Source organism: Carassius carassius, chromosome 24, assembly GCF_963082965.1.
Source record: "Carassius carassius chromosome 24, fCarCar2.1, whole genome shotgun sequence".
Taxonomy (NCBI): Eukaryota; Metazoa; Chordata; class Actinopteri; order Cypriniformes; family Cyprinidae; genus Carassius; species Carassius carassius.
In genome coordinates this window covers 14,598,497-14,624,391 of record NC_081778.1, presented here as the reverse complement: position 1 = coordinate 14,624,391, position 25,895 = coordinate 14,598,497, and the positions used below count along the sequence as shown (strand labels likewise).

At 40.5% G+C, this 25,895-nt stretch overlaps 1 protein-coding gene across 3 annotated transcripts; it reads right to left on the bottom strand.

Moving 5' to 3' along the window:
- Positions 1–3,309: 3,309 nt before the first annotated feature.
- LOC132102887 (myocardin-related transcription factor A-like) lies at positions 3,310–21,181 on the bottom strand. 3 transcript variants are annotated; one of them, XM_059507593.1, is made up of 14 exons: positions 20,858–21,181; positions 19,512–19,659; positions 11,294–11,350; positions 11,008–11,063; positions 10,337–10,403; positions 8,574–8,752; positions 8,080–8,223; positions 7,635–7,939; positions 6,377–6,515; positions 5,025–5,462; positions 4,755–4,868; positions 4,447–4,584; positions 4,253–4,307; positions 3,310–4,051 (listed from the first exon to the last, which is right to left on the bottom strand). In XM_059507593.1, the coding sequence occupies exons 2-14, from the start codon at positions 19,564–19,566 to the stop codon at positions 3,627–3,629; spliced, it is 2,172 nt and encodes a 723-aa protein (XP_059363576.1). In that variant the 5' UTR covers positions 19,567–19,659; positions 20,858–21,181; the 3' UTR covers positions 3,310–3,626. The 3 variants fall into 3 exon arrangements, with proteins under 3 accessions (XP_059363576.1, XP_059363577.1, XP_059363578.1); XM_059507594.1 differs by having other exon boundaries at positions 8,080–8,220; positions 20,858–21,180; XM_059507595.1 differs by lacking the exons at positions 11,008–11,063; positions 20,858–21,181 and having other exon boundaries at positions 19,512–19,652.
- Between the last annotated feature and the right edge of the window lie 4,714 nt (positions 21,182–25,895).

The window sequence follows — 25,895 nt, the reverse complement described above, 5'->3', positions numbered from 1 at the left end:
TAATGCAGCCTTGGAGAGCATTTGTCTGCCAGCTAATGTATATATTTTATTACATTTCTGTTTGTTTTACATAACATTCCATGGACCCCTGCTGCACTTTACTGGACATTTGAAAACCACATTACAAGTGTCTGATCACGCACTGTTGCTCCAAATCCAAGCAATTAAATGCTCCTTCCGCTCGTGCACCCGATGGGGGTTTGATCAGGGTCGGTTGTGTGCGATCGAACCAAACTGACCTTCTTCCAGTGATCTAATAACCCACAGTGCGTCCCGGCATGTCCGCGCTGAGGAAGAACATTGATACAAAACGCACGCACAGACCCGACCTCGACTCTGCTTGGCTGCTTTACACATGAAATGTCCCTTTTAGTGATTAATTTCCATGAAGCGGGAGTAAAACTCAGCACCAAGGAAGAAAGCTGGTTATCCGTGACAGCAGAAGTCATTATTCGGAAACTCATTACATACCGTTCACGTGAGCAGAGCATTAAATCGCTGGATAGGCTCAAGCGAGGCCTTCAGTTTGGAGACGGGTGAATGCATGCTTGATTTATGTTGGATCAGGCTGCTTATTTGATGGTTATCTTCGTTTAACACAGTTCACGTGTTTAAGAACCTTTCATCCCTCTGAAGATTCTACTTTTCAAATGCAGCTCAAACTAAAATATCCATGTACTACGTTATTCATCTTAATTTGCCTGAGTATGTCAGACTGAATTTGATGTGTTTCCATGCTTTGAAGTTTGCAGAAAGCCTATTCCTTCATCACTCATTTGTAAAGTCACAATCATAGACACACATCAGATATGTGTATCAGTGTTTCTTAATGTTTGAGTAAGAGATGGTGTCCACAATGGCTACTTGTGAACATGAAATCATGATTTGATATCTTACTTGTAGACCTAATGCTTCTGCTAAGGAAAATAGTCAGTTGCAACAGAGAAAAAAATATATCTACCTAGAGGTCAAACACTGCAGCTTTTTACTCCATTCTCGCCATTTGACAGTTCATAAGCAAAATGCTTATCATTTCCAAAATACTGTTTATCCATATTAATCCGCATTGACCATAATTATGAAAGAGAGAGACCGTGGAGTGAAATCTAATTAGCAGTAATTAAAGTAAAATAAAACAGCTCAATGACCAAACAAATTCAAGAATTCCAGAAAGCTGTGTAAGAAAATACTTATATTCAACTATACTTATAGTTATATATATATATATATATATATATATATATATATATATATACATACAGTATATGCAATATTCTGCAAAGTAATGCGTATTAAACCATGAATTAAAATTGGAATTGGTAGAGTCCTACCAAAAGAGGACACTTATCCTTAACTATAATAAATCATAATATTATGAGTCAATGCTCCTTATAAGCTTCCTCCAATCTGACATATTTTCTTTGATCAAGATGATTTATCATGTTGTGTTAGTGAGCTCACACACTGTGTCAAACATTCTGAGCGATCTAATTAACACATTCAACTAATTAAATCACAGAGAAGCTGAAATTCTGCTTTGCAAAAGGTAACAAACATGAATAATGCATGTGAAAACCCTGTTTATTAGGATCACTGAATAGTTAATCAGTTGGTGTGAATTAATATGATTGGTGTGAAGTGTTTCAAATCTATGAGAAGACATTTTCAAAAGGCTTGCCTGATGTAGGCCTGTGTTTCTTTTTACCAACCAGCATCTTCAATAGCCGTCCCTGCTCAGATGATTTACAGTGCAGTTTAACACTAACAATGATGTAGGTAGAAAAGCAATCAAGCTCCTGCTAAGTTTAAACTATCTACAAATGTAGACTTGTGTTAAATGAATTTCACAGAGGCTCAGTGCATTTCCAGCAAAGGTGGCTAGACTGAAACTGGGTAACAGGACTTTATTGCTGACACCATACTAGAAAAACATTATGGGCAGTGAAATGATTCACTGAGGCAGCCTAAGGGACATTTAAAATAAAATGAAAGCTTAGTGATCACCATGACTTCTTAAGAGTAATTTCACATGTACTAAATTTACCAAAGATATTTAATAATAAAACTTTCACACTTTCTGTGGATGCCGAGTTCATCAGATATCTTAAATTCTTCTATTGCTGGAAACATAAAAGAAAAATGAGACAGACACAGATGGGAAAATCAATTAAGACTTTAATTTTACTATTTTGAGTTTATTGTATTTCCTTTACATGGATAGTTGGCAGAGTTTTAATAAATTACTCAATAAATATATCAGTGAATATGTCAGATCAAACACTTGACATGTTTGCATTTTGGTTGGTTGGTCACTGATTTACTTAGACGTGGCTTAAAAGAAACAATAGTTGTGTTTTGTAGGGTTACATTAAAAAAAAAAAAAATTCATTTGAGAACTAAGTCCAGCTGCACAAATGCTGTGATTCTCCAGCACCTGTCTGCATACTGCACTCAGGGCAATACATTTGATTATCAAATACATTGTCCTATTTACACATACACTTTCACATATAAGACTGGAACAGGATAAACAGTTCATGTTTCACTTTCTTTGGACATTTAAATGTGTTGTTTTCCTGTGCCCTTTCTTGGAAGCATATTGCACTGAGTAATGTACTGCATTGTCCAGAGAAATGAATAATGGCCAGTCAAAAGGTCAAATGTCTGTAAACAACAATGGAAGATGATGTTATATAGGTCCCATTAAGGAAATTTAAATTGTAGCGGTTGAAAGATCACTTTAACTTTACACAGTGTTTTCTGGGCAGGCTGATCAATCAGCTCAAATACCTATATACTTTCTTATTTAATTACAGTAGGCTTTTTTAAAACACATTTCTTGTAAGGTCCTAACCTAATTTGTGGTTTCAATCCCGCTGAAGGTGCATACTGGCCTCAGACCAGCATTTTTTTCTGTTGTTGGGCCAATGCTTTTGGGTTAACATCAGTCCCATGATGCACTAGTCCAGACAAAGCATAACATAACTTGAAACTAAATGGAAAAATGTACACCAGTGTAAACAGAAACAAGTGGATGCTTTAGGCACCTCATTTATGGTGCATTGAAATTGTAGATACAGAACATGCTGGCCAGCGTGTATGCAGCAACACAAACACACACGCAGATAAAGCCGCCAAGAGAAGCGTGCTCACACATACAGGGAGCATATACACTTCCCTGCAAATACACACAGATTGTTTGAAGCTCCCGCTGCTTCACACACTTGCCACATGCCGACAGTTTGTCTGGCACTGAAGCAAGAGGCAAATCAATGGAGAAAGCCACTTTTTTTTTAAAGCTTTTATAAAAAAATACAAGTCATTGTGAAAGTGTGACGTATGTGCACATGCTCTTTGTGGATCTTTCTGTACGAGTTACCAAAGCATATCTCCTTTTCTATTTCCCTCTTTCTCTCGACATTGCGTGGAGTAGAGGTTAGCAGTCAACACTAGTCAGGTCTGTTTGGTCACATTAGTTGACAGAGATGAATGGATGCAAAAACAGAGAAACAAATGAAAGGATTAGGGGTCTTCCCTCGAGAGTACACGATTTGAAAGGTGTTTAATTTCCAATCATGCATCCAATTAGCCATACGCACATACAGACACACACTACGTCCCCTTCCTCACCATTGCTCCACCATCAGGTCGAGGACTCTGTTGATGTTCAGGTCTGAGTCAAGGCCAAAATCGCTCTCTAGAAATGGGGCGATGGGGGTGGTCAATGGGTGTAGGCCAGAGGTCAAGGACTCCAGCCAATCAGCAGGGTCAAAAGGAGAAACCTCTGACCTTCTTTTCCTGGACATTGACCTAGATGGTGGAGTGGTGCAGATGGGGGGAGGAGGAAGGGGAGCTGGGGTTGAACTGAGGGGTGGAGCATTGTTAGGTGAGGGAGGAAGCTCTAAAAGAAGCGAAGAGCACAGAGGAGAGGACAGGAAGTTGTCATCTATTTGGCGCTTGGTGGACTGTGATTGGTCAGGCTGTGGGTCAGGGGAAGAGCCTGAAAGGACATTAGTGGCTGACTGGACATCTGTGATCAGTAAAGAGTTATCTGAAAGATAAAGACATGATTCATGGTGTTTGAAATGTTTGTCGTGTATAACCTATTTGTGAACTGTGACCAGCATAAGCATGTAAACATTTCTGCCCAGCCAAAAATTTTATCTTAGTAAATTTTTTGCAGTTGGTAAGCAATATATTTACTTCCCCTGTCCTTAAAAACTTCAGTCGCCACTAGTCAAATTTCACTCACCTGAACAACCAATAGTCTCATCCAAAATGTCATCTATGGATTGATTTGGGTCCATCTAACATGGTGAAAGAAAGAGTGGTCAGTAAGTCGAACGCTCAGTGCTCATTGTTGATGAACAACAGTCAATACATCAATAGCTGCATAACATGGTAATTGTCAGACAGCAGACAACACGCAAACTCAAATACACTAACCTGCACTCTTTGAATGGCCTCCTGTAGTTCCTCTTCCAGACTCCGGACAGTAGGTGATGCTTGTGCTGGACTGGCAGTGATTTGCATTGGCAAATCGAAGTCTTGACCAATCGCATCACAAAGCTGGCAGCAGTTCACCTAAGATTAGGAATAATTCCTAAGAATTACTTTATTGTATGATGTGAAATTAGTTCTTGTATTTGGCCTAATATTCCCCATAGTTTCCTGAACAACAAGATAGCTTAATGCAATTAAATAATGCAGTAATATGTTCGCATTCTGTCTTACTAAATACTGAAAGTACATACTTTTCCATCACCAGTGCAGTACGTAAAGAGCAGTTCCTGTCCACCTGTGTCTGGTTTCCCTCTGGTGCATCCTGGCTCCTGTTGCAGGAACGGATGAAGGGAACTTTCACACAGCTGAGAAAAAGAAAAAAAAAGGAATTAAATTATACATTAAATACTTAAAGTGTTTGTAACTAAATAGATTCACCACAAATAAAGAGATTAAAAAAGTGCCACAAAATGCTACAAATTTCCAAAGGATTCACCTCCTAGTCAAGTATTCAAACTCACGTGATTGTCCTTTGCTCCTTCTCTGGGTCTGCTCCTCATCCTCTCTCTCATTTCCAGCTCCACACTTAGCTCATCTACTGCCTGGCCTGGCCTCCATGTAGAACAAGAGGACATTGGAGGGGAGGATCTATGTAAGGTGGGGCTGGAGCCAGCAGAAGAAGGAGAAGTGTGGTAACTATCACTACCTAAGCTTTGCTCTGCTAAACCCGAAGGGTTGATGTACACTGGAGCAGGGTTGGCAGAGGTGTCTAAGCTGGTAGGGATTCGGTTGAGGCTGGCAGGTTGGGAGGGCTCCTGCGTGGCCCCAAGCTGGCAAAGCGACGCAGGTGTTAATGGGGGATGAGGCATCTGGAAAGGACGGAGTCTCTCTAATAGTGCAGGCTTCGTGCCAGAAACTGGGAGTCCACGTTTCCGCAACTGCTGCCGAAGAACTGACACCTGAGAATGAGAAGAAATACATTCAATGTTCTATACAAAGCTTGTTTCTACAAACAGTTTATGAAAACCAGATCATCTAAAGCAGGGGTGTTCAAACCTACTCCTTGAATGACACTGTCCTGCAGAGTTTAGTTCCAACCATAATCAAACACACTTGAACTAGGTAATCAAGGTGTTCAAGATTATAGTTGTGTTTGAAAGCTGAAAAATAAGGAAGGCAAAAAGACACATCCGAAAACAATTTATTGTGACATCCTGTCTACTGCAATGCCTTCAGTTTTAACAGGTATTTTGATGTGCAAACGCTGCCTGTGAAGTCATTGTCTGATAGCACACTGTGGCAAGTCAGTTGCCTAAGCTTTCGTATGTAGCCTACTGAAAAGTAACATGCAGGTGTGTTGGAGCAGGATTGGAATTGAAGTCTTCAGGAAAGTAACCTTCCAAGAGCAGGATTTGACACCCCTGATCTAGAGTGAGTTATCTTGAAGGGTTACTCTACCAAAAAATTTTGTCACTTACCCCCATGTCGTTCCAAACCCGTTAAATCTTTGTTCGTCTTCAGAACACAATTTAAGATTTTTTGGATGAAAACAGGTAGACTTGAGACTGTCCCATAGACTGCCAAATAAATAACACTGTCCAGGTTCAGGAAAGAATGAAAAGCATCGTCAGAATAGTCCATCTTCCATCAGTGATTCAACCGTGACGTTATGAAGCGACCACAATACTTTTTGTACACGAAGAAAAGTTATTTTTGTTTTCTTTGTGTACAAAAAGTACTCTCGTCGCTCCACAACATCACGGTTGAATCACTGATGGCAGATGGACTATTCCGACGATGGTTTTCATTCTTTCCTGGACCTGGACATTTTCATTTTTGGGTGGAGTAACCCTTTAACCAATAAGATTCTTACCGTTAAGTCATCAAGGTTTAAGGGAAGTAACTCTGCCTGGTGGGTGGGACTTGTATCAGGAGTAGAGGGGTTTGTTGATGGCGTTCCAGACTGAGGGGAAGTTCGAGGTGTAGTTCCAGAAATCTTCGAATGGTTCTCACTATTGTTTGGATGTATAATATAGGTATATAAATAAGTATTTATGATAACGCTATTCTGAAGTAAATTTTTACCATTCAGATCACATAGTAGCATCTTTTATGCCAGGTTAGCACTGTATGATTTTAGCTATGATTTTACTGTCTGGGATCAATTTCAAGGATCCCAAAAGATTTATCATCATATCATAAAATCTTCTTCATCTTTCATTGTACAGGACCGGATGACACTACATTATTATAACCCTGGCTTTTGCCCCGATTTACAGTTGAGGCAAGTCTGTGTTAGATGCCTCGAATCAGAGCCAGAATGGAATACTGGGGGCTCAAATTTGTTTTTATGTTGTGTATGATAGCTACAGACCCTGATATTTTAAAGTCAGGCTATGATGCCATCTAGTTAGTGGATATTACATATGTTGGAGTGTTTGATGCTCTCAAGGAAGACTTTAAACTGTACTCACTTTCGACTCCTGTTGCAGTCTATTGAGGCCTTACTAACTACCTCTACCCGCCCAAGAACACATCCAAATAAGCTTGGCTTGTGTTTTTCATAACCCAGAGCACAGAGTAGCACCATCCACTAGCCAGCTCCTGTACATCCATGTTTATTCACACCTGATGTGAATCTATAGCACTGGGAGGCATGTGTTTCAGTGTGAGGTTGTTGTGGTTGGAATAACTTGTGTAATCTTCACACTTTAGTGTGTGATGCCTAGATTTATTTGATTTTATTGGTGCATTTACAAATTTGGTAAGTGATGCATAATATTTTTAAATGCTTTGTGATAAATCTCTGCTTCCTCGATTGTGACTGCTGTTGAACTGTCAACAGTTCTCTCGGCTGCAATGTTTATTGATCACAGTACCATGCTTCCTATACAAGGATTACACGGCCCACATAGGGCACCAACTATCAAGGGGGCACCATCTCGTCTACCTGGCGAAAGTTTTGAGTGACATAAAAGAATGATGTTGCACAGTCTGCCATGGCTTTTACTTAAGATGTCATAATATTCTATAATCTGGAATCCGTAAAAAAAAATAATAATAATTGTACACATGGACCCAGCTTTAGTTAAATCATGGTTATTTCATTAGTGCTTTGTTTGAAGGCTTACCTGTTTGTCACAGGTAGCTGTTGTTGCTGGTTAAGAATTTGTAGTTGTAAGTACACCTGCTGTTGTTGCAAGAGGTTGGAGTAAGATGAATCAGTGGATGGAGCCTGACTGCTATTTTGCTTTTGTGAAGCACTTCCAGCTCCGCTTCCAGTCCCAGTCCTTTGATCTGGGGGAATGTATTGATGGTATTTCAACTTCCTCATTTTAGGTTTTGAATCACGAGGCTTTCGTGGCCGTGGAGGGCGGGATGAAGTTAAGGACCCACCCAGAATGGAATGAGAAGATGGAGCTGAAGGCTGTGCTGTCTTGAGGCATACAAAGAGAGAATGTGAGCAATATAATTTGGAAAAATGACATAAGCAAGTGGATGAGAGAAATAATGAAGAATGAAACGGGGCGAGGAGTTAAACAAATTATTAATTCAAATCTCTGTGTGAGTGCATACCTTTGGCAGCAGTGGTGGTGTCTGGGAGGGCACATACAACCCTTTGGATCTCCCAGTTGTTGATATGGAGTTTGACCCCATTACTGTCATGGTCATTGGTTGGCTGATGCACTCAGTTGCCGGGAGCAACGCCAGTCTGCACTGCTTTGAAAAGGTGAAGTTGATAGTGTTGAAAATTCTAAACAACCATCTTCCAACTTTTTAACCTGAATGTAAAGGTGTAATGTGTAATTTCTGCACCACTAGTAGGATGGGGGAAAAAAAATCCAAACACTGCAAACAGCTGGTACCCATTCTTATATCATTGGTCGACCCAGTGCTGCTATGTTTGGCTGGTAGCAATGCTTATTTAAACAGAGAATTATTTAGATAATACCACATTGCTCACAAAATTGCTCACTTCTCTTTTAAACTGAGGAAAAGGATGCAAGGCAAAAAGTACTTTGTCAGGTAATGTAGTCTAATATTGTGTAGGTGTTTTATGCCTCTTATACCTGTACACTGTTTGGGCTGATGGGCGTAGCAACAGATGACACATCACTCAGCGATTGGTCACCTCCTTGCCCAGGTGATGATGATAAGCCAGGAGATTGGTGCATCCCGAGTTGCTCGGGAGATGCAGAGGCAGAAGAGGAGTTGTCATCTTCAAAGACATCTGATGGCAATGTAGAAGCTGAGGCAAAGGAAATGTGAGCAAATGTAAGCTTTTCTGAACAATTCTCTGTATAAGTCAAATGCTGCTATATGTGGAAATGCGCAGCTGTAATATAATGTTTGTTTACATGTCTATACCTTGTGAGAATTATTAATTTATAAGTTGGAGAGTTGACAGGAAGCAAAGTGGGAGAAAGTGAGGGGATTGGAAATGTCCACACACTGGGATTCGAACTTGGGTCACCCAAAGAACAACCACACTGGGTGCCGGAACACTGCTGACAAGGCTATCAGCGCCAGTGAATATAATAAGTGTTAATGCACTAGGTACACTAAGGTATTATAACCATATAAAAGTGGGAAAATAATTGAAACTTCACCTCTAATAGCAATGAACAATATGCATTACAATTATATTTGATACAATCTATATATTCTAACTGTTTTAACAAATTAAGATGTTGCATTTAATTCTGTGCAGCGTGATTTCTAAAAAAAAAAATGTTTGGAATCTTTTAAGTTGACTGGATCTGATCAAGGACGATATCATGAAGAAAAATGAAAGATATTGAATTCCTTTGGCTAAAAAAACACAAAAAACAACAACTTTTAATTGCTCTTTTATTTAATTTAACGATTAGACGCCCTTTAAAATTGCTTTATGATGTGTGCCATCTGAACTATTTAATTGTGACCATTAAATTATGATAACATAGATAGATGTTACATATAAAAATACATCTGTGTCTTTATGACTGTTTGTTATTGTTCATTTACCTCTGTCTAGTGTCTTTACTGTATATGCACATTTTTACTATGTCAATGTCATTCAACTCAATAATTGTTTAAACATACTATATTAAGTTTTCTGTCTTTAAAAAGCAACTGAATGTGTTAACGTGTAAACCATGTTACAATTACAATAAATTATATGACGCAAATTAAATGTTAGTATAATACTATAATATAAGCATATGTGTGTGTTTGTCTGTGTAGATAAAATATTTCGCTTGAGTTTATGCTCAGTTTGTAAGGATTGTTTTTTTCTTCAGTTATTTTCAATGACTCACTGTTCTGCAGGAGTTCAAGTGGTAAAGGCTGACTCTGGATTTTCTCTCTCAGATCCTCAACCAGACGGGCTTTCTTTTGCCTGTGAGCTCTGCTATAACTCCTCTCTGGGAGCGAGAGACATACGGAAAGAGAAAGAGAGAACACGAAACGAGAATCAGAGAGAGAACAAAATGAATATTGAAAGATGGGCAATGTGAAGGCAGATCAATCGCTCTGCTTTATAATAAGAGAGGAGAAGAGGAGGAATATTATAAAGACAGATATGAATGATTTTTCACAAAAGTTGTTGAGGTAATCCAATTCAGACATTCAGAAAGCTACTGATAATAAGTGCATGGATGACTTGCAAACACAAAGAGCTGTTGATGAATGGAGAGTCGGGGACAGATGTATGTGTGAATGAATAATGGACAAACTGTTCATTCCAGCTTCAAGTTTACAGATCTTTTCAGTACTGTTATTGGGATATTCTTTTATGACTGAAGGTCAGGAACTATTGACAAACTCTAAATGGCCGTGGATGATGTATCACCTGGTGCAGTTTGAGCAGTCAGACCACCCGGGGGCGACTTCTGAGTGGCACCATCTTCACTCTGACACTGCATTGAGAAACATCCAGTCAAAACAACATCAACAAATACTATAAATCTTTATTTCTCCAATAGTTACTGAAATATATCACATTGGTGAAGATGCAAAAAAGAACTAATTGTTTGCTCTGGATGGTAACATTCTCCTGTAAGACTACATTTTCCCCTCCTGACAGTAATTATCTTGAACCAGCTGCTGTTTACTGTCTTACTAAACATAATTAACTGTTCTAACAGTGCCTCACGACTAATACCAATAGTTTGCGACAGTAACTAGACATGCAATTACAAACATTAAATTATGCTAAAGAGGTTGAAGACAAACTCATGTCAATTATCAGACTGTTTTGGCATCAGAAGGTAGTTTGCTTATCTACACTGGCATCCTGTTTCACGTCAGTCTGTTTTCATATAAACCAAAGGCACACACATACTGTAACAGGAGTGTGTCAAGCACGGGGGCTATTAGATCCAACCATGGTATGTTTTAGTTTGAAACGTCTCCCTCAAATTAATTAGCTGTTTCATGGAGCCACTTTTTTTTTTTTTTTTTGGTTGCTGCTAGCTCTATGTTTTACTATTTCTCCTAAGACATCGACAAATAATGGCTCACCAAACTACTGCTGGCTTCTTTCTCCCCAACTTTATCAGGGACAGAAGCCTTTGTACCTATAGAGGACAGAGAATGAACAGAACGGTGCAGAAAAGTTGTTATAAAGCTAGTATGTTGCAATGCATAAAGAGAGCAGTCCATCTGGTTTGAAATCTGTGAATCAAATATATCATGATTTTCCTGCCCCATAAGGGGAGATTTCTTAGAGTTCCTGTGGGCTAAGTACAATAAAAAATAAACACCGACTCACAGAGAGAGAGAGAGAGAGAGAGAGAGAGAGACTCACCAGACTCTGCATTAAGTTCATTCTGCTGTCTGCGGTTCTGTATTCTCAACTGCAGAACTGAAAAATATAGTATATTTATTATTATGCAGTAAAAACAATATTTACAATACCTTATCTAATATACACAGTCTTTGTATTGCAGAAAACTCTCAAGCCTGAGTTTCCCACCTTAAGGAAAGTGCAGGTTTTCTCTGTGAATTATATATCTTAATTTTTATCTGTAAGCCCAGCATGTTACAAGAAAACTGCACCACTCGGATGATCATAAATGAGTTCGATATGAATTAGGCACTGCAGACATACATTGTTCACTAACTTAGTCAAACCCTGTTTGTGGCACATAAAAGAAATTCTATACTTGTTCACAAACAAACGCATGCTTGAACCAGCAGGTGAATTACAGCTAGTTCAGAGGTGGGAGGAGTCATGAGGTATGGTGGCTTGTCCCATGATGCCTCTGTCTGTGCTGAGTTTTGAGATCTAAGAGTGGACGTGAGAGGAAGGGGGTAACTATTTATCCCTCTGAATGTCTATTTATGTCGTCCTTCCCATCCCCCATCCAGCTGTCCCGCTCTCTCTCTCTCTCTCTCTCTCTCTCTCTCTCCGTCTATTACCCCCTGTCTCGCTGTGATTCATGCTGAGTAAATTCTTCCTGATTTTACTTCACTCTGGAAGAGAATGACATGCTGAGTGGCATCAAGCCAAATCAGGTTGGAATACTGGGATTAAAAATTCCCTGAGTGTCATGGCAGCTTATAGTAATGACTACTGTGCTCTGATGCATAATGGCATTGATGCATAATGATAGTTCAAGTTTTATGATACTAACTATACCACCTGTTATATTACTATTTAAATGCCTGAAAATCAATACATAATAAAAACATCCAAATGTATGATTAAACTTTTCAGTTAAATTAGTTTTGTATTTCTTTTATATCCCTTGCTGTAGCTTGTACTGTTCTTGACCATGTTTGAAACTTTTATTGCTAGCACTTCTCGTGTTACTTCCCTTCTAATTCCTAAAGTTTTAGGATTTCCAAACATGTACAACAAAGACCAGTTATTGTCAAACGACTAAGAAATATTCAGCATATTATGTGAACTGCTTTGTACAGATGGTCAGATCTTGGGCTCATTCTCAAATTATGCTGGAGAACATTATCATTAGGTTTTACAGTAAAATATTGCTAAAATCAAGAAGGACAAACCCAATACTAAGACATTCTGAAGTTCAATTTAGCTTTTCACTTAAACCATTAACTGTTAATCAGCATTTGACCCCAAAATGTTAATATTGTGTAAAGCCATTGTGGGTAAGAATAAAAGTATTAATAAGTAATTTGGGGTAAGTTTGTACTACCCTAGTTTAAGTCCTAGCATCTTTCAGCAGTTCCTGTTGCAGTATTTCTGTGCATTAAGCAGCCCTTCTGTTGTGGTTGATTGGAGCACTTTTACTCTGTTCTCAGGTACTGAACTCTTGACTGAAAAATTAACAAGTATACTTCAGTATAATTATATTCAACGAACTCTCTGAAATCAGATTTTCTAAAAATTCTGCTAAAAAACTGCTGGTATTTATTCAAATATAATATATTAATCTCTTCAGAATAATACAAGACCCCTCCATAGCTGATACATCATATTTTGCTAAAATCAACACCTAATTAAAAAAAAAAAGAAGAAGAAGAAGAAGACTATAATCAATTGCCTGGTAGACTGTAATGAAATAATGAAAAAAATACATTATTGTTGGATATGTAATAATTTAAATGTCAATTTCATAAACATAGATTTATAAATACCAATACTGGCAAATAACCTTATATTCATCCTAACACTATACAAATTACTTATTTGTTCATGATCATGAATTGTTTAGGCATTAAGACTTTCATTTAAATAGCCCATATAAACTTTTGTTAAAATTAAACATTCCAACATTGTTTTCCAAACTCCATTTTATACATTTACCCTTGTTTTTACACCATGGACCAGGTTTTTTTTTTTTTTTCAGATAGGCAGCTGTCTTTCTCACAACATAACACAACATATCCAGGGTCACAGCTCACTGAAGGGTCAGTACCAGAGCAGAATGAGGTTTTGATTGCATTTCATTCTCCTTGCTTTCCATGAATGTAGTCTTCCTTTTAAAAATGACAGTCCCTTTTTGAATACTAGCTAAACTGTTTAAAAAGTGTCAATTGAATGCATTTTTTGACGGCAGAGTCAAAATGACCAAAGAGTGCTGTTGGACATTTGTCTGAGAATCTTGCCAGCAAGATATGGAACCCAAGAAGAGAGGGCACCGCTTTTGAAGGGGTTCCAACCACAGATGGGACAACAAAGACAATCTGTCCACTGTCCACATGTCCTTCAGGGAGGACCAGTTGTGCTGGCCACATTTGTACAATATGGGGAAGTATGAGAGATCATGGAACCTCGTGAAGATGGGTTGGTAGGTAAACTTTGGAGGTCCACATCATATCAGCCATTCAGAACTCATTTGAGAATGCTTTTATATTCCAATGATAATGAGTTGAAATTATGATTCTATTATACAGAAAATGAAGATAAACGTCTCAGGTTACGAATGTAACCATGGTTCCCTGAGAGGGAACGAGACACTGCGTCCTCTGAGGGGACACTATGGGGAACACCTCGTCGTGACCCGTGTCTGAAGCATACTTTGAAAAACGCCAACGTGTTGGCCGGCGACAGCCTCTGATGTCACTACCAGCGCGACTATAAATACGCGCCCGTAGGACCCGTCACTTATCTTCTTCGTGAAGCTTGCGTCCGAAGCATGGCAGGGAGCTAGAGGACGCAGTGTCTTGTTCCCTCTCAGGGAACCATGGTTACATTCGTAACCTGAGACGTTCCCTTTCAAGGGAACTTCGAACTGCGTCCTCTGAGGGGACACTATGGGAAACAGTATACCCACGCCGCCATGCTGAGGGGAGTGCAGACCAGAATCATGGCAAACACTAAGTACCAACTCTACCGCTTTTCTCTTCACCGGGAGTCGCCCCTGGGACGGTCTGACGGCTGCCTTATGACATTATCCCTTACGGCCAAAGGCCTAAGCTACATACCCAACTTATCCTTTAGGGCCCTGGCCCGGGGTAGAGCTAAAGGCTTGGAATCACAGAGATTCCTTTAAAGGGATACGGCTAAGAGCCTGGCACTTTCCTCTACCAAGTCTTTGCCTGTCACACAGGGGCTACTGCTAGCTTTCGCAAAACTTGCCGAAAGGGCTGTCCCCACAGCACTCTAGTAACGGCGCCCTGTTCTAGATAGGTATCCGAGGATACCTAGGTGGAGTGGTGCCCAAGATGAACGGGGCTTAAACCAACTCAAGAAAGGGCACGAAGCAGCAGCGCGAAGCCCTTACCATCTAGGGTTTTTAGAAAGAACGCAGAGACTAGCGTGCGAACTAACCACAATGTGGATTTCAGAAAGTGTGCAAAGACTTCACGTGCACACTTACCATAACATGGATTAACAAATACTGTTCTAAGGAGGGGCTCTCGTGGAACTCTGTCAGAGCAGCTCGTAGAAGAATGGCCCGGGAGCAGAGCAATTGGAGGCCTCAGCCCCTGCCTCAGCAGGATGCCTGCTCTCACAGAGCGTCTCAAACAGTATGTGGTACTGGAGCGCTCTGAAGAACCAGGAATCAGTCTCCCAAGAGAGGAAGACTCCGAGCTCCGAGCAGCATGCTCATAGGTGACCCTTTCAGAAAAGGGGAGCGCTGCTGAACTACCCGAGAATTGCCCACACAGCCCCCCCCAAGTTGAGGGGGCTTGGGGTGTACAATCAGTACACACCGGTTGGATGAAGCCCAAGGAACACCGGGGCGAATCATCCCAAGAAAGGGAACGAAGCGGAGCGCGTAACCCTTACCATACAGGATTTTAGAAAGTGCGCAGAGTCTTGCGTGCACACTTACCACTTTACGTGGATTTCAGAAAGTGCGCAGAGTCTTGCGTGCACACTTACCACTTTACGTGGATTTCAGACAGTGCGCAAAGCGTTAACGTGCACACTGACTACCATGTGGATTTGAGAAAGTACACAGGCTTAGCGTGTGTACTGAAAGGTTACCTGACAACCACAGTATGTGGGAGCTCACATTCAGAGAGGCCTGTGAAGCCTGCTACCTGATAACCACAATATGTGGGAGTTCACCTACAGAGAGGCCTAGAGAGGCCTACTATCTGTTACCAGATAACCACCTCAGTGGAAACTGAAAGCCCTCGACTCCAGGGAGGCCTGGTGAGGCCTACTACCTGACAACCACAAATCGCGGGAGCTTGCTTTTTAGGAAACGCACAGTATGTGGGAGCTAAATCTCCAGGGAGGCCTGGTGAGGCCTACTACCTGGCGACCACAGTATGTGGGAGCTCGTCTGAAGAGAGACCTGATGAAGCCTACTATCTGAAAACCACAATGTGCTATTTAGTGGAACGCACAAAATGTGGGAGCTAAATCTCCAGGGAGGCCTGGTGAGGCCTACTACCTGGCAACCACAGTATGTGGGAGCTCGCCTTCACAGAGACCTGATGAAGCCTACTATCTGAAAAAACCACAATATGTTATTCCGTGGAAACGCATAGTATGTGGGAGCTAAATCTCCAGGGAGGCCTGGTGAGGCCTACTACCTGGCAACCACAGTATGTGGGAGCTCGTCAACAGAGAGACCTGGTGAAGCCTACTATCTGAAAAAACCACAATATGCTATTCCGTGGCAACGTATAGTATGTGTGAGCTAAATCTCCAGGGAGGCCTGGTGAGGCCTACTACCTGGCGACAACCGAACGTGGGAGCTCACCTTCAGACAGACCTGGTGAAGCCTACTATCTGAAAACCACAATATGCTATAGAGAGGAGACGCACAGTATGTGGGAGCTAAATCTCCAGGGAGGCCTGGTGAGGCCTACTACCTGGCAACCACAGTAAGTGGGAGCTCATCTTCAGAGAGACCTGATGAAGCCTACTATCTGAAAAAAACACAATATGCTACCCCGTGGAAACGCATAGTATGTGGGAGCTAAATCTCCAGGGAGGCCTGGTGAGGCCTACTACCTGGCAACCACAGAACGTGGGAGCTCACCTTCAGAGAGACCTGGTGAAGCCTACTATCTGAAAAGACCACAATATGCTATTTAGTGGAGACGCACAGTATGTGGGAGCTAAATCTCCAGGGAGGCCTGGTGAGGCCTACTACCTGGCAACCACAGTATGTGGGAGCTCACCATCAGGGAGGCCTGATGAAGCCTACCACCTGATAACCACAATACGTGGGAGTCCACCCAGCCCCTCATGTTGAGGGAAGCGATGCTTGAGGTGTATAACAAATACACACTGGTTGAATGAAGCCCATGGAACCCAGGGCTAATCATCATAAGAAAGAAGAAAGGGAACGAAGCGAAGCGCGTAACCCCTACCGTACAGGATTTTAGAAAGTGCGCAAAGTCATGCGTGCACACTTACCACTTTACGTGGATTTCAGAAAGTGCGCAAAGTCTTGCGTGCACACTTACCACTTTACGTGGATTTCAGAAAGTGCGCAAAGTCTTGCGTGCACACTTACCACTTTACGTGGATTTCAGATGTCTCTCCATCTCCACCATGGCCGCCATAGACCTGCCCATGGAGGAGGCGGCCTGCTTGGTAGCTCGGAGAGAGAGGTCTGTGGTGCGGCGCAGCTCGGCTACCTGGTCAGGTGAAAGGCCCTCACCTGTATCCAGGTCCTTCAGCAGGTCAGCCTGGTAGGCCTGGAGCACCGCCATCATGTGCAGTGAAGCCACAGCCTGACCAGCTGCCGCGTATGACCTGCCATTTAAGCGGGATGTATCTTGGAGGGGCTTAGATGGCAAAGCGGGAGATTTAAGAGAGGACGTTTGCCCCACAGAGAGATAGCAAGCCAGCGTCTCTTCTACAGGGGGCATCCTTTCATAGCCGTTCTCATGCAAGCCCTCGATATTAGCATAGCTCGTATGCTGAAACCGGTGGATGCGAGAGGAAAACGGCCTCTTCCATTCCTTTTCGACTTCTGCATGTAAGTCAGGCAAGAATGGAAGGCTCACCTGGGCTGGAGGGCTATGGTCAGACAAGTACCGCTCAGCGAGGCGACCTCGTGGCGCCACCTTACTGGCACGCTTCCATGGCAAATCTAATTTTGCCGTGGCGCGATCCATAACCTCTAACATCTCCTCATACGCGGGACAGGAGGATTGAGAAGGCTCAGCCTCAGCTTCTTCACCACTCTCAGACATCTCCTGCTCTTCCTGGGTAGAACCCAACAGAGCACTAACTTCAGTGTCAGAATGGGTTAATGATACCACATCTGCCTCCCGAAGTTCGCTCTCGTTCGCCGCCGGAGAGTGTGAAAGGGAAGGTCCCTCTCTACACTCCTCAGCGAGATCCATTTGTGATTCCAACGAGCTCATTCTCCTCCGTGCCTCGGCAACGGCGGGACCTGAGCCGCGGTATCCAGATGGCTGTCCCTCTTTCCTCGAAAAGAGAGACAAACGAGAGTGGAGCTTTCTCAGAGAGAAACGCTCGCAGTGCACGCAGACCGCCCCCTCAAGGACATCGCGCGCATGCTCTTCGCCCAAACAAGAGACGCAAAGAGTGTGTGTGTCATCGGGTGTCATATAACGCTGACACGGATGCACACACCGTCTAAACGCCTTGCTAGTGGAAGCCATGATGAAAACAGTAATAGATCGCTCTTACCGTTTTGGTCGTTTCTCAGATGCACGCTTCAAACAAAACAGTCAACTGAAGACGAAGAAGATAAGTGACGGGTCCTACGGGCGCGTATTTATAGTCGCACTGGTAGTGACGTCAGAGGCTGTCGCCGGCCAACACGTTGGCGTTTTTCAAAGTATGCTTCAGACACGGGTCACGACGAGGTGTTCCCCATAGTGTCCCCTCAGAGGACGCAGTTCGAAGTTCCCTTGAAAGGGAACTGAATGATTGCTTGAAAGCATTGTTCAAAGTTCAAAGCCTTTAAAGGTGTTGACCTCTGTTGGGGATAGTTACTTTAAAAAGTAATGCATTACAATATTGTTCTACTCCATAAAAAGCTAGCATTTCTATTACTGCATTCAATTATTGCATTTTATGGAAAGTAATGTATTACATCAAGCATAGCATTATTCCTGGCAGGTCACGCTAGTCAAGCTCATATCAGCTCACTATCAGCTGATCCACATCTACCTAGGGATACAACAGCACAGCATCTTTATATAATGTCCTTTACTATCAGTAGCTTTCGCATTGCTCAATAGCTAATTACCCTCCTCTATCCCCAACTCCTCCTCTCGTCCTGTCAGGACTCGGCCTTCTGATTCCCCTTTGAATCAGACTAATTTCTAAAATGTGTACATTCAATTATTGAACATTAAGAAAATCTGTAATACATTTATGTTGGTTCTGTTCTGTTTACCCTATGGGGGTTATCTCTGCTCTCCCTGCTCTTATCAATGCTAGGCTGCATGGATGCGCAGGGAGTTCTTGCCCAGAACAGAACCATTCCCGCCAACCCAAACTGTATGCTAACTGTCAATTATCTTTGACGATAGTGGTCCTGACAGGAATTACTTTTACATTACTTTTTGTCACCTTAGCTGGGCTTGCTTATTCATTCTTAATAACAAAAAACACAAAAGTTCTATTTTTGGCGACTGTAAAGGCCCTTTCGCACCAAAAGTGAAATTAATAAGCCTGAAAGAAGTCCCTCGGCCTCTGCACCTCACTCCCAATTTCTCTCAACACAGGGACAGGAGAGGTGTCAAGTGACTAATTGGGAAAACTTTCATTACTCATTTGAAAAAGTAACTCAGATATTTTCTCGTAAATTTAAAAGTAATGTGTTACTTTACTAGTTACTTAAAAAAGTATTCTGATTGTGGAACTCAAATGATTTAGTAGTGTAGTATTAGTGACTCAAATTTTTTTGTTACATAAAGCTGCATTTTACCCTGAATATTCAAGCAAGCCCACCCTCATTTTATGCCAGCTGCTCTGTAAGACCAGGTAAATCTCCAAATCTTTTGGATTTTCAGACTCCCATCATCAATCCCATCCACTATAGGAGCTGCTCATCAGACCTCACATCACCAACCAGAGCAGACAGACAGCTTCACACTTGGGCTTTCAAAACCAGCTTAACTTAAATAGAGTCTTGTGATCCTTCCTTTGTTCTTACCTGAGCGAAACTTATTGCGTATGAGCAGTGACCTCTCAGATGCCAGCAAGGTCATAATGGAGAGACGGCAGGGGAAGAAGGGGTGGGGGCTTTAAAGATACGTCTTCCTCCTGCAGGGCAGATAGTTATGATGATTTCTTTCCTCTCCCTGAAGCAAAAGAAAGCAAAGGAGCATCACAGCAGGCCTAGCTGCCATCAAGACAGCGAGGGAAAAGCACAGGAGTAAATGGTGTAGTCTGCGTATGACTGACAGAAACAGGAGGAACCAGAAGATATTCTGTTATTCTAAGAGACATTACACAGCATCACTTAATAAAACACAACAGATTTCCTTCTTTCTATGGTATGTACTGAATATTGACTAGAGCTTTTAAGCCTCAAGAAGGATGCAAAAGAACCATAAAAGTGGTCCATACAACTTTCACACTGCATTTTAAGTCTTTTTAAGCAATTTAAGCAAGAAAAAGGACAAAGTTGTTAATCAAGAAAATGACATCTATCTTAGCAGTTCATGGCACGTTTATGAAAGAAGTACAGATTTGTAAGCAAATCATTGCTCATGAATGAGAGTTCAGCGGACTGATTTGCAGCGATTAACATCTCAGTGGATTGAATAATGGCCCTTTCAGTCAGTTCCTCAAACAAAGCTGTCATATGGCTTTCACAAGACATGAAATATAGTTCATACTGTAGAACATAATGCAACACTTCTATGGAGCTTTTTAGGGTTTTAAAGGGTTAGTTCACCCCAAAATTTTAAATCTCCAATATTCACTGGAGTTTACCTTATTCATACGGATAACATTTACGGTGCCTTTATGAGCATTTTAAAGCTTCTATCACATTCACTTAAAGAAAGATTGACTAGTATATTAAAAATACAGTTTCTCTTTTAGTGTTCCACTGAAGAAAGTTAGTCACACAGGTTTGAACGTCATGAGGGTAAGGAAATAATGACAAGAGTTTTCATTTTTGGATGAACTGTCTTTTTAAACTGTTCCACTGGGAGGGATTTTTGCTCAGCTAGCCAAGGATAAAATTACCTGTTGGAGCGCTTGAGAGCGAGTGCGTGTACAGAGGCTTGAGTTACAGAAATAATTGGTTTTATTTATGTGCCCTAGAGCTGGATTTCAAGTTTTCTTTTCACTGTACATCTCTCTTCAGTGATAATCAGAACTGCACGACCCACAGACTTCAAGTACTGAAGCAATAAAATGGCCTTAGATGAAGATCACAAAAACTTGTAGTCTTTACAGACACAAGCACCCGGATGCCTTCACAAAAGAACATATATTTTCATAAATAAATGTATAAACACAATAGGATGAATGGAAATGAATACTCACAGTCAGACTGAACTCCCTTGAGTTTTTGTCAGAGTGGCGTTGAACAGAGATTAAAAATGGAGAGAGAGAAAGAGATTCTTGTTATTGAGGTGGAGAACAAGGGCAGAACTTGAGGCACATTTAATCGAGGCAATTCTCAATGGCAAGGTTGTTCCTTATCTTCTTTTTCGTCTGTTTGTTCATTCCCTTCCACAGGTAAATCTAGAGAAAAGGGCCCTCTGTTTCTTTCTCTTTTCCTACACGCAGAATTCACCCTGTACACCTCGTTCTCTCTCTCTCTACCCCCACACAGAGGGGTTGAGCCAACTGTGTTGGGCTATCAAAAGAGCACCCTGACGCTTTGCCCCTGCCCCCTCAAAACCTTCTCACACACACATGTCTGCTGAAAGATTCATTGGGGGGTGACACTACTGGGTGGGTAACTTGCGGTGTTCCCTATCTCCTCTTTCTCTCTCGCGGGTGACAAGGCCAGACCTTCCTCCACAGGTATACGAAGGAGCTTGTAAAAGTTGGTGACCTTCAGTGGCACATTATATACTGTATAAAAGCTGCAAACAGATGTAGAACACTGCAGGATCAGAAAATGATGGAGAAAAAGGAACTGTATTTCACTGCCTTCAATTTTTATTTAATTTTTTTATTAAGTCTTTTATTGGGATGGCTTTTTGAACTGTGTTTGAAATGTGTTTCTTGTATTAAGGTGAGGGACAGAATGCATTAGCACAGAATCGAAAATACTTCTTATGTGTTGATGAAAAAACTAAATACATAATGCAGACATGAGGTCTTAAAGGGACAGTTAACCCCAACATTTCAATTCTGTCATTCTCTCACTCTCATGTCATTCCAAACCTTTATGATTTTCTTCTTATTTCTTAAAGATATTTGTTAAAAAAAAGTGCTTTTTTCCATAATGAAAGTCGGTGGGATCCAGTGTTGTTTTGACCCCAGTGTTCTTCAAAATGTGTTCCACAGAAGAAACCAACAGGGACGGAACAACATGACGGTGAGTAAATAATGATACAATTAGAATTTTTGAGTGAACTATCCATTTAAATGTACTATAAAAGTTCTCTACATTTATCTGTAAAGATATAGACGATAAATTTATCTATAAAGATACATATGATATGATTGCCGTGGTAGCCAATAAATTCAATTTAAGTCCACAAACATGCAAATATATTTATTTATGAGTAAGAGACAGGGTCTGGGGGGAGAAGAGGGGGTTGGGAAAGGGAGATCATTACTGCACCACCTGTTTGGTTGCTTTGACGGACAGGCCGGTGTGTGCTGCTGTATCAGCAGGTCAGAGACAGCCAGCGAGTAAGAGAGAGAGATACAAGAAGGGAAAAAAAAGGCTAAATAGTCCCAATCAAGAGTTACATGTTGAGTTCACAACAGTATGCCTGGGACAAACAGGAAGAAGATGTGACACATTTGCAATTTATGTCATGATGTACTATTGGGGGAAAAGTGATGTAATCACCCTTGCTTCCACTGAGCCCTACTTTCAGGAATCCCTCTGCAATTAGCACCTGTTACTGTCCATCATTCTCTCTCTCTTGTCATCGCTATCTTCTCACCTCTATTAGCTTGTTTCATTTTGTGTCACAGCATGAGAAGCTTCACTGAAACAATACATTCTATACATTCTAATGATGGATTCTAGAAAAGAATGTCAAAATGACAAATATCTGTGCACACAAGGTGGGAACGTCTATTTTATCTCATGCCATTCCTCAGGCAATATATATAAATATGCAGAAAATAGGTTAAAACTGCTAATCCTAAATATTAACCTTTACAAAATCAGCGCAAATATAGGACAGTGGTTCCCAGCAGGTTTCACTTCAGGACCCTTTTTTCCCAATCAATATCAAATACACATTATCAGAATTGTATATTGCACATATTTTAAAACAGGGACATGTTTATAAAACATTCACATTTATTAAAAATCGGCAATGTACATGACTTAGGCTGAATAGGATTTTTAAAAATGTGTCAAATATTGTATTAGCAATAGGAGTATAAACAAGCTAACTACATACACGATCAAGTTGCATTTTATAATGTTTGTTCATCAAAACAACTTCAGATGACACTGTACTGTACTGTACACATTCCAATTTATTGAATTGAGGTTGATGAGGCCATGCATACCTTGGAGTGAGTTTGTCCTCTGGTGGCATAAATTAGTAACAACATCCTATGCTAGTGTCTATCATACATTGAGCTTTCCAACATGTAAAAATGCTCACACACATTAATTTCCAACGTTACTGCAGGTCCAGAAGTGTCAGTGATTGAATCACTAATCATATCCAGGAACAGCATGTCATTTAGGTCACTCATCCAATCATGTGGCTTCTCAGGCCACTAACAAAACTCAACTGCAGATCTCCTTACCCATCATGCCTCAGAAACCCATCTGCATCTCAGAAAACATACATGCCCATTATAATAACTACACCCTTCCATAAGCATTTCATAACCACACTAAAGCAAGCCTCTTCTTTCCAACAAACCATCTGCCAAATGTCCAAACATTTTATTTTCTGTAAATTCTTTCACATTATACTGCCTGAGAATTCATTTCAAGAGACTGTAGCAGGTTTACACCGAAACTGGTTATTTTGCACATAATTTTGCACTTTTCTCACAGAAAAGAGCAAGTCTCTGACACTTCTTAGTTTTTCTCTTTCTCGCTCACACACACAACACTTATAGACATCTGCTGTCAGCTTGATTGGAAGCCACTCTCCTTGATGCTACCAAATGGAACAGCGACCCTCTGAGCACATCTGAGCTGTCACTCAGACACACACACACAAACACCCGTCTAGCACAGCTTGTAAGAGGTAAAGCTAATCCATAGATAAACACTTTTAATCTGTATTATCATTACTATATGAACCATTCATACTGAGCATTTCATTAATTTATTTAGCAATGTAACACTGAATGAATTAATGAATGACACAGTCTACATATTACAGGCCTATATTATTTATTTCAGTATATTGTGTATGTGTACAGACATACACACACATACAGACTAAATGATGTATAGAATGAATGATGTTCATTAATTCATTCACACACTGTTAAGACTTTTCATAATAGTTTTATTTTCTTTATGTTAAAAAAAATTGAAAGATTGATGGCTCGGAAGCATTTGAATTTGATTAATTTTATACAAAAACCTGTGATAGGTTACAGAAATTAGGCTGTTTAAATATCTGCAGTCTTGTTTTTTAAATTATGTATTAAATATATAAGTGTTCTGTGACATAGCACGCCATTTCAAATACATTTCCACAATAAATAAATATTTTTTATTAGTGTGAGATTGTTTAGTTAGTTGTAAGAATTGAATGAATTGTAAGAAGGAACTGTTTTTTTATGTGTTTTCAATCTATTGTGAAATGAGCTTACTAAAAACACTAAACCAATCTGTATATGAATGAAGTAATATGTAAACAACTAAGCAAACCAAATTTAGTGATACCGTTCAGCAGCTGGACACACTTCCACTGCATGCAGAATATGGGCAGCCGTGAGCCTGATGCAAAGTTAATTAAGCATGAGAACCAAAGGAAAACAGAAGGGCTTGACAAGCTTTAATTAGTGTGTGCAAATATTCAGATTCTTAATCAAATCTGAAATTTAACCAAAAGAACTTTAGATTAGCCCAAGGTGTTCAGTCAATGCATGATGTTTGGTTATTTACGTGGCAAATTATATAAATAGAATTAATCAGCTGGACCTGAACCTTTTTTCAAGCAAGGTTTTTTTTTTTTTCAAACTCATAACTCATAAACTAATAAATTAGGCATTCAGCTAATCAAAATGTAAAGTTTAATCCTTGAAATGTTAGATCTTCAAGATCAATTTGAATTGTGCAAGAGCACCAGTCAATTGTATCACTGTACCTATGAAAGTGAAATCTTATTCAAACACTCTGCAATGATTTGTAACAGCAGTCTGACAAGCGATCAAGAGAAGTAAAACCTTCTTTGTCCAGATAAAAGCATCGTTTCACACTAATAAACTGAAGAAGGCCCTTGAAGGCAAGGGTTTTATATAAACCAAATAGTTCAGGTTCAATATTTAAAAAGAACAAAGCAGAGCATTTAAAAGAAAAAAAATATGAAGGTGACTATACTACTCACTTTTGTGAAAAAAAAAAAAAAAATAGCCAAGAAGACAAAACAAAATGAACACAGAGCAAGATGTTTTATAATGCATAAAACATTATAAAAATATTATATTATACATTATAAAAATAGTGTGATTTGACCAAGTAAAACATGTTCCTTGCTGATCATGTGACATCGTTCCAATCAACCAATCAGAACTGAGAGATAACTTTTCAGGAAATGTCAGTTTTAGGTGAGTGCCAACTTCCCACTCTCTCGCATGAAGCCAACAAGGAAGTGACTAAAACAGCAATTCATCGACTGACTGCTTAAGGCTGGCTGCAAAATGGAGTCAATCCCATAGACTCCCCATGTTAAAATGGCCAACTTTACAGCAGGAAAAAACATGTTTACAGCCTGGTGCAAAAATAATTTTTGTCAATATAGCTAATTTTGCCCTTCATCGCGCTAGGTGGGCGTGACTTCAGCAACTAGCTCCCGCCTTTTTGCCCATTTTTCGATTATCAGGGAGAGTCGTGCGGTGACGAGCTGCCGAGATGGCGACGGCCCGCTCTGCACACTTTAAGCTTCAAAAACAAACAACGAGTCTACAGGTGACGTCACGGACACTACGTCCATGTTTTTATACAGTCTATGGTTTTAGGCTTACAATCAGGGTTAGATTCTCCTACACCCTTGTTAATCAGCTATTATTTCCTTCTGATTTTAGGAATAAATTATGGGTAAGGTTAGGTTTATGGGTAGGGATTGGGTTAAGTCTGTATTTTTGGACAGGAATGTTGATCCAGGATCAACAAAAGATGTTGATCCAGGAACATGTCTTACTTGGCATAATCATGGTGACCCATAATTCATAATATCTGAACATGTTC

Coding starts and splice junctions, on each gene's coding strand:
- LOC132102887 (XM_059507593.1), bottom strand. CDS start 19,566: ATGACCTTGCTGGCATCTGAGAGGTCACTGCTCATACGCAATAAGTTT. Junction 8,753..10,336: donor GACTGCTCAAACTGCACCAG/GTGATACATCAT, acceptor CCTTTGCCTCAG/CTTCTACATTGCCATCAGAT. Junction 8,224..8,573: donor TCAGCCCAAACAGTGTACAG/GTATAAGAGGCA, acceptor ACCTTTTCAAAG/CAGTGCAGACTGGCGTTGCT.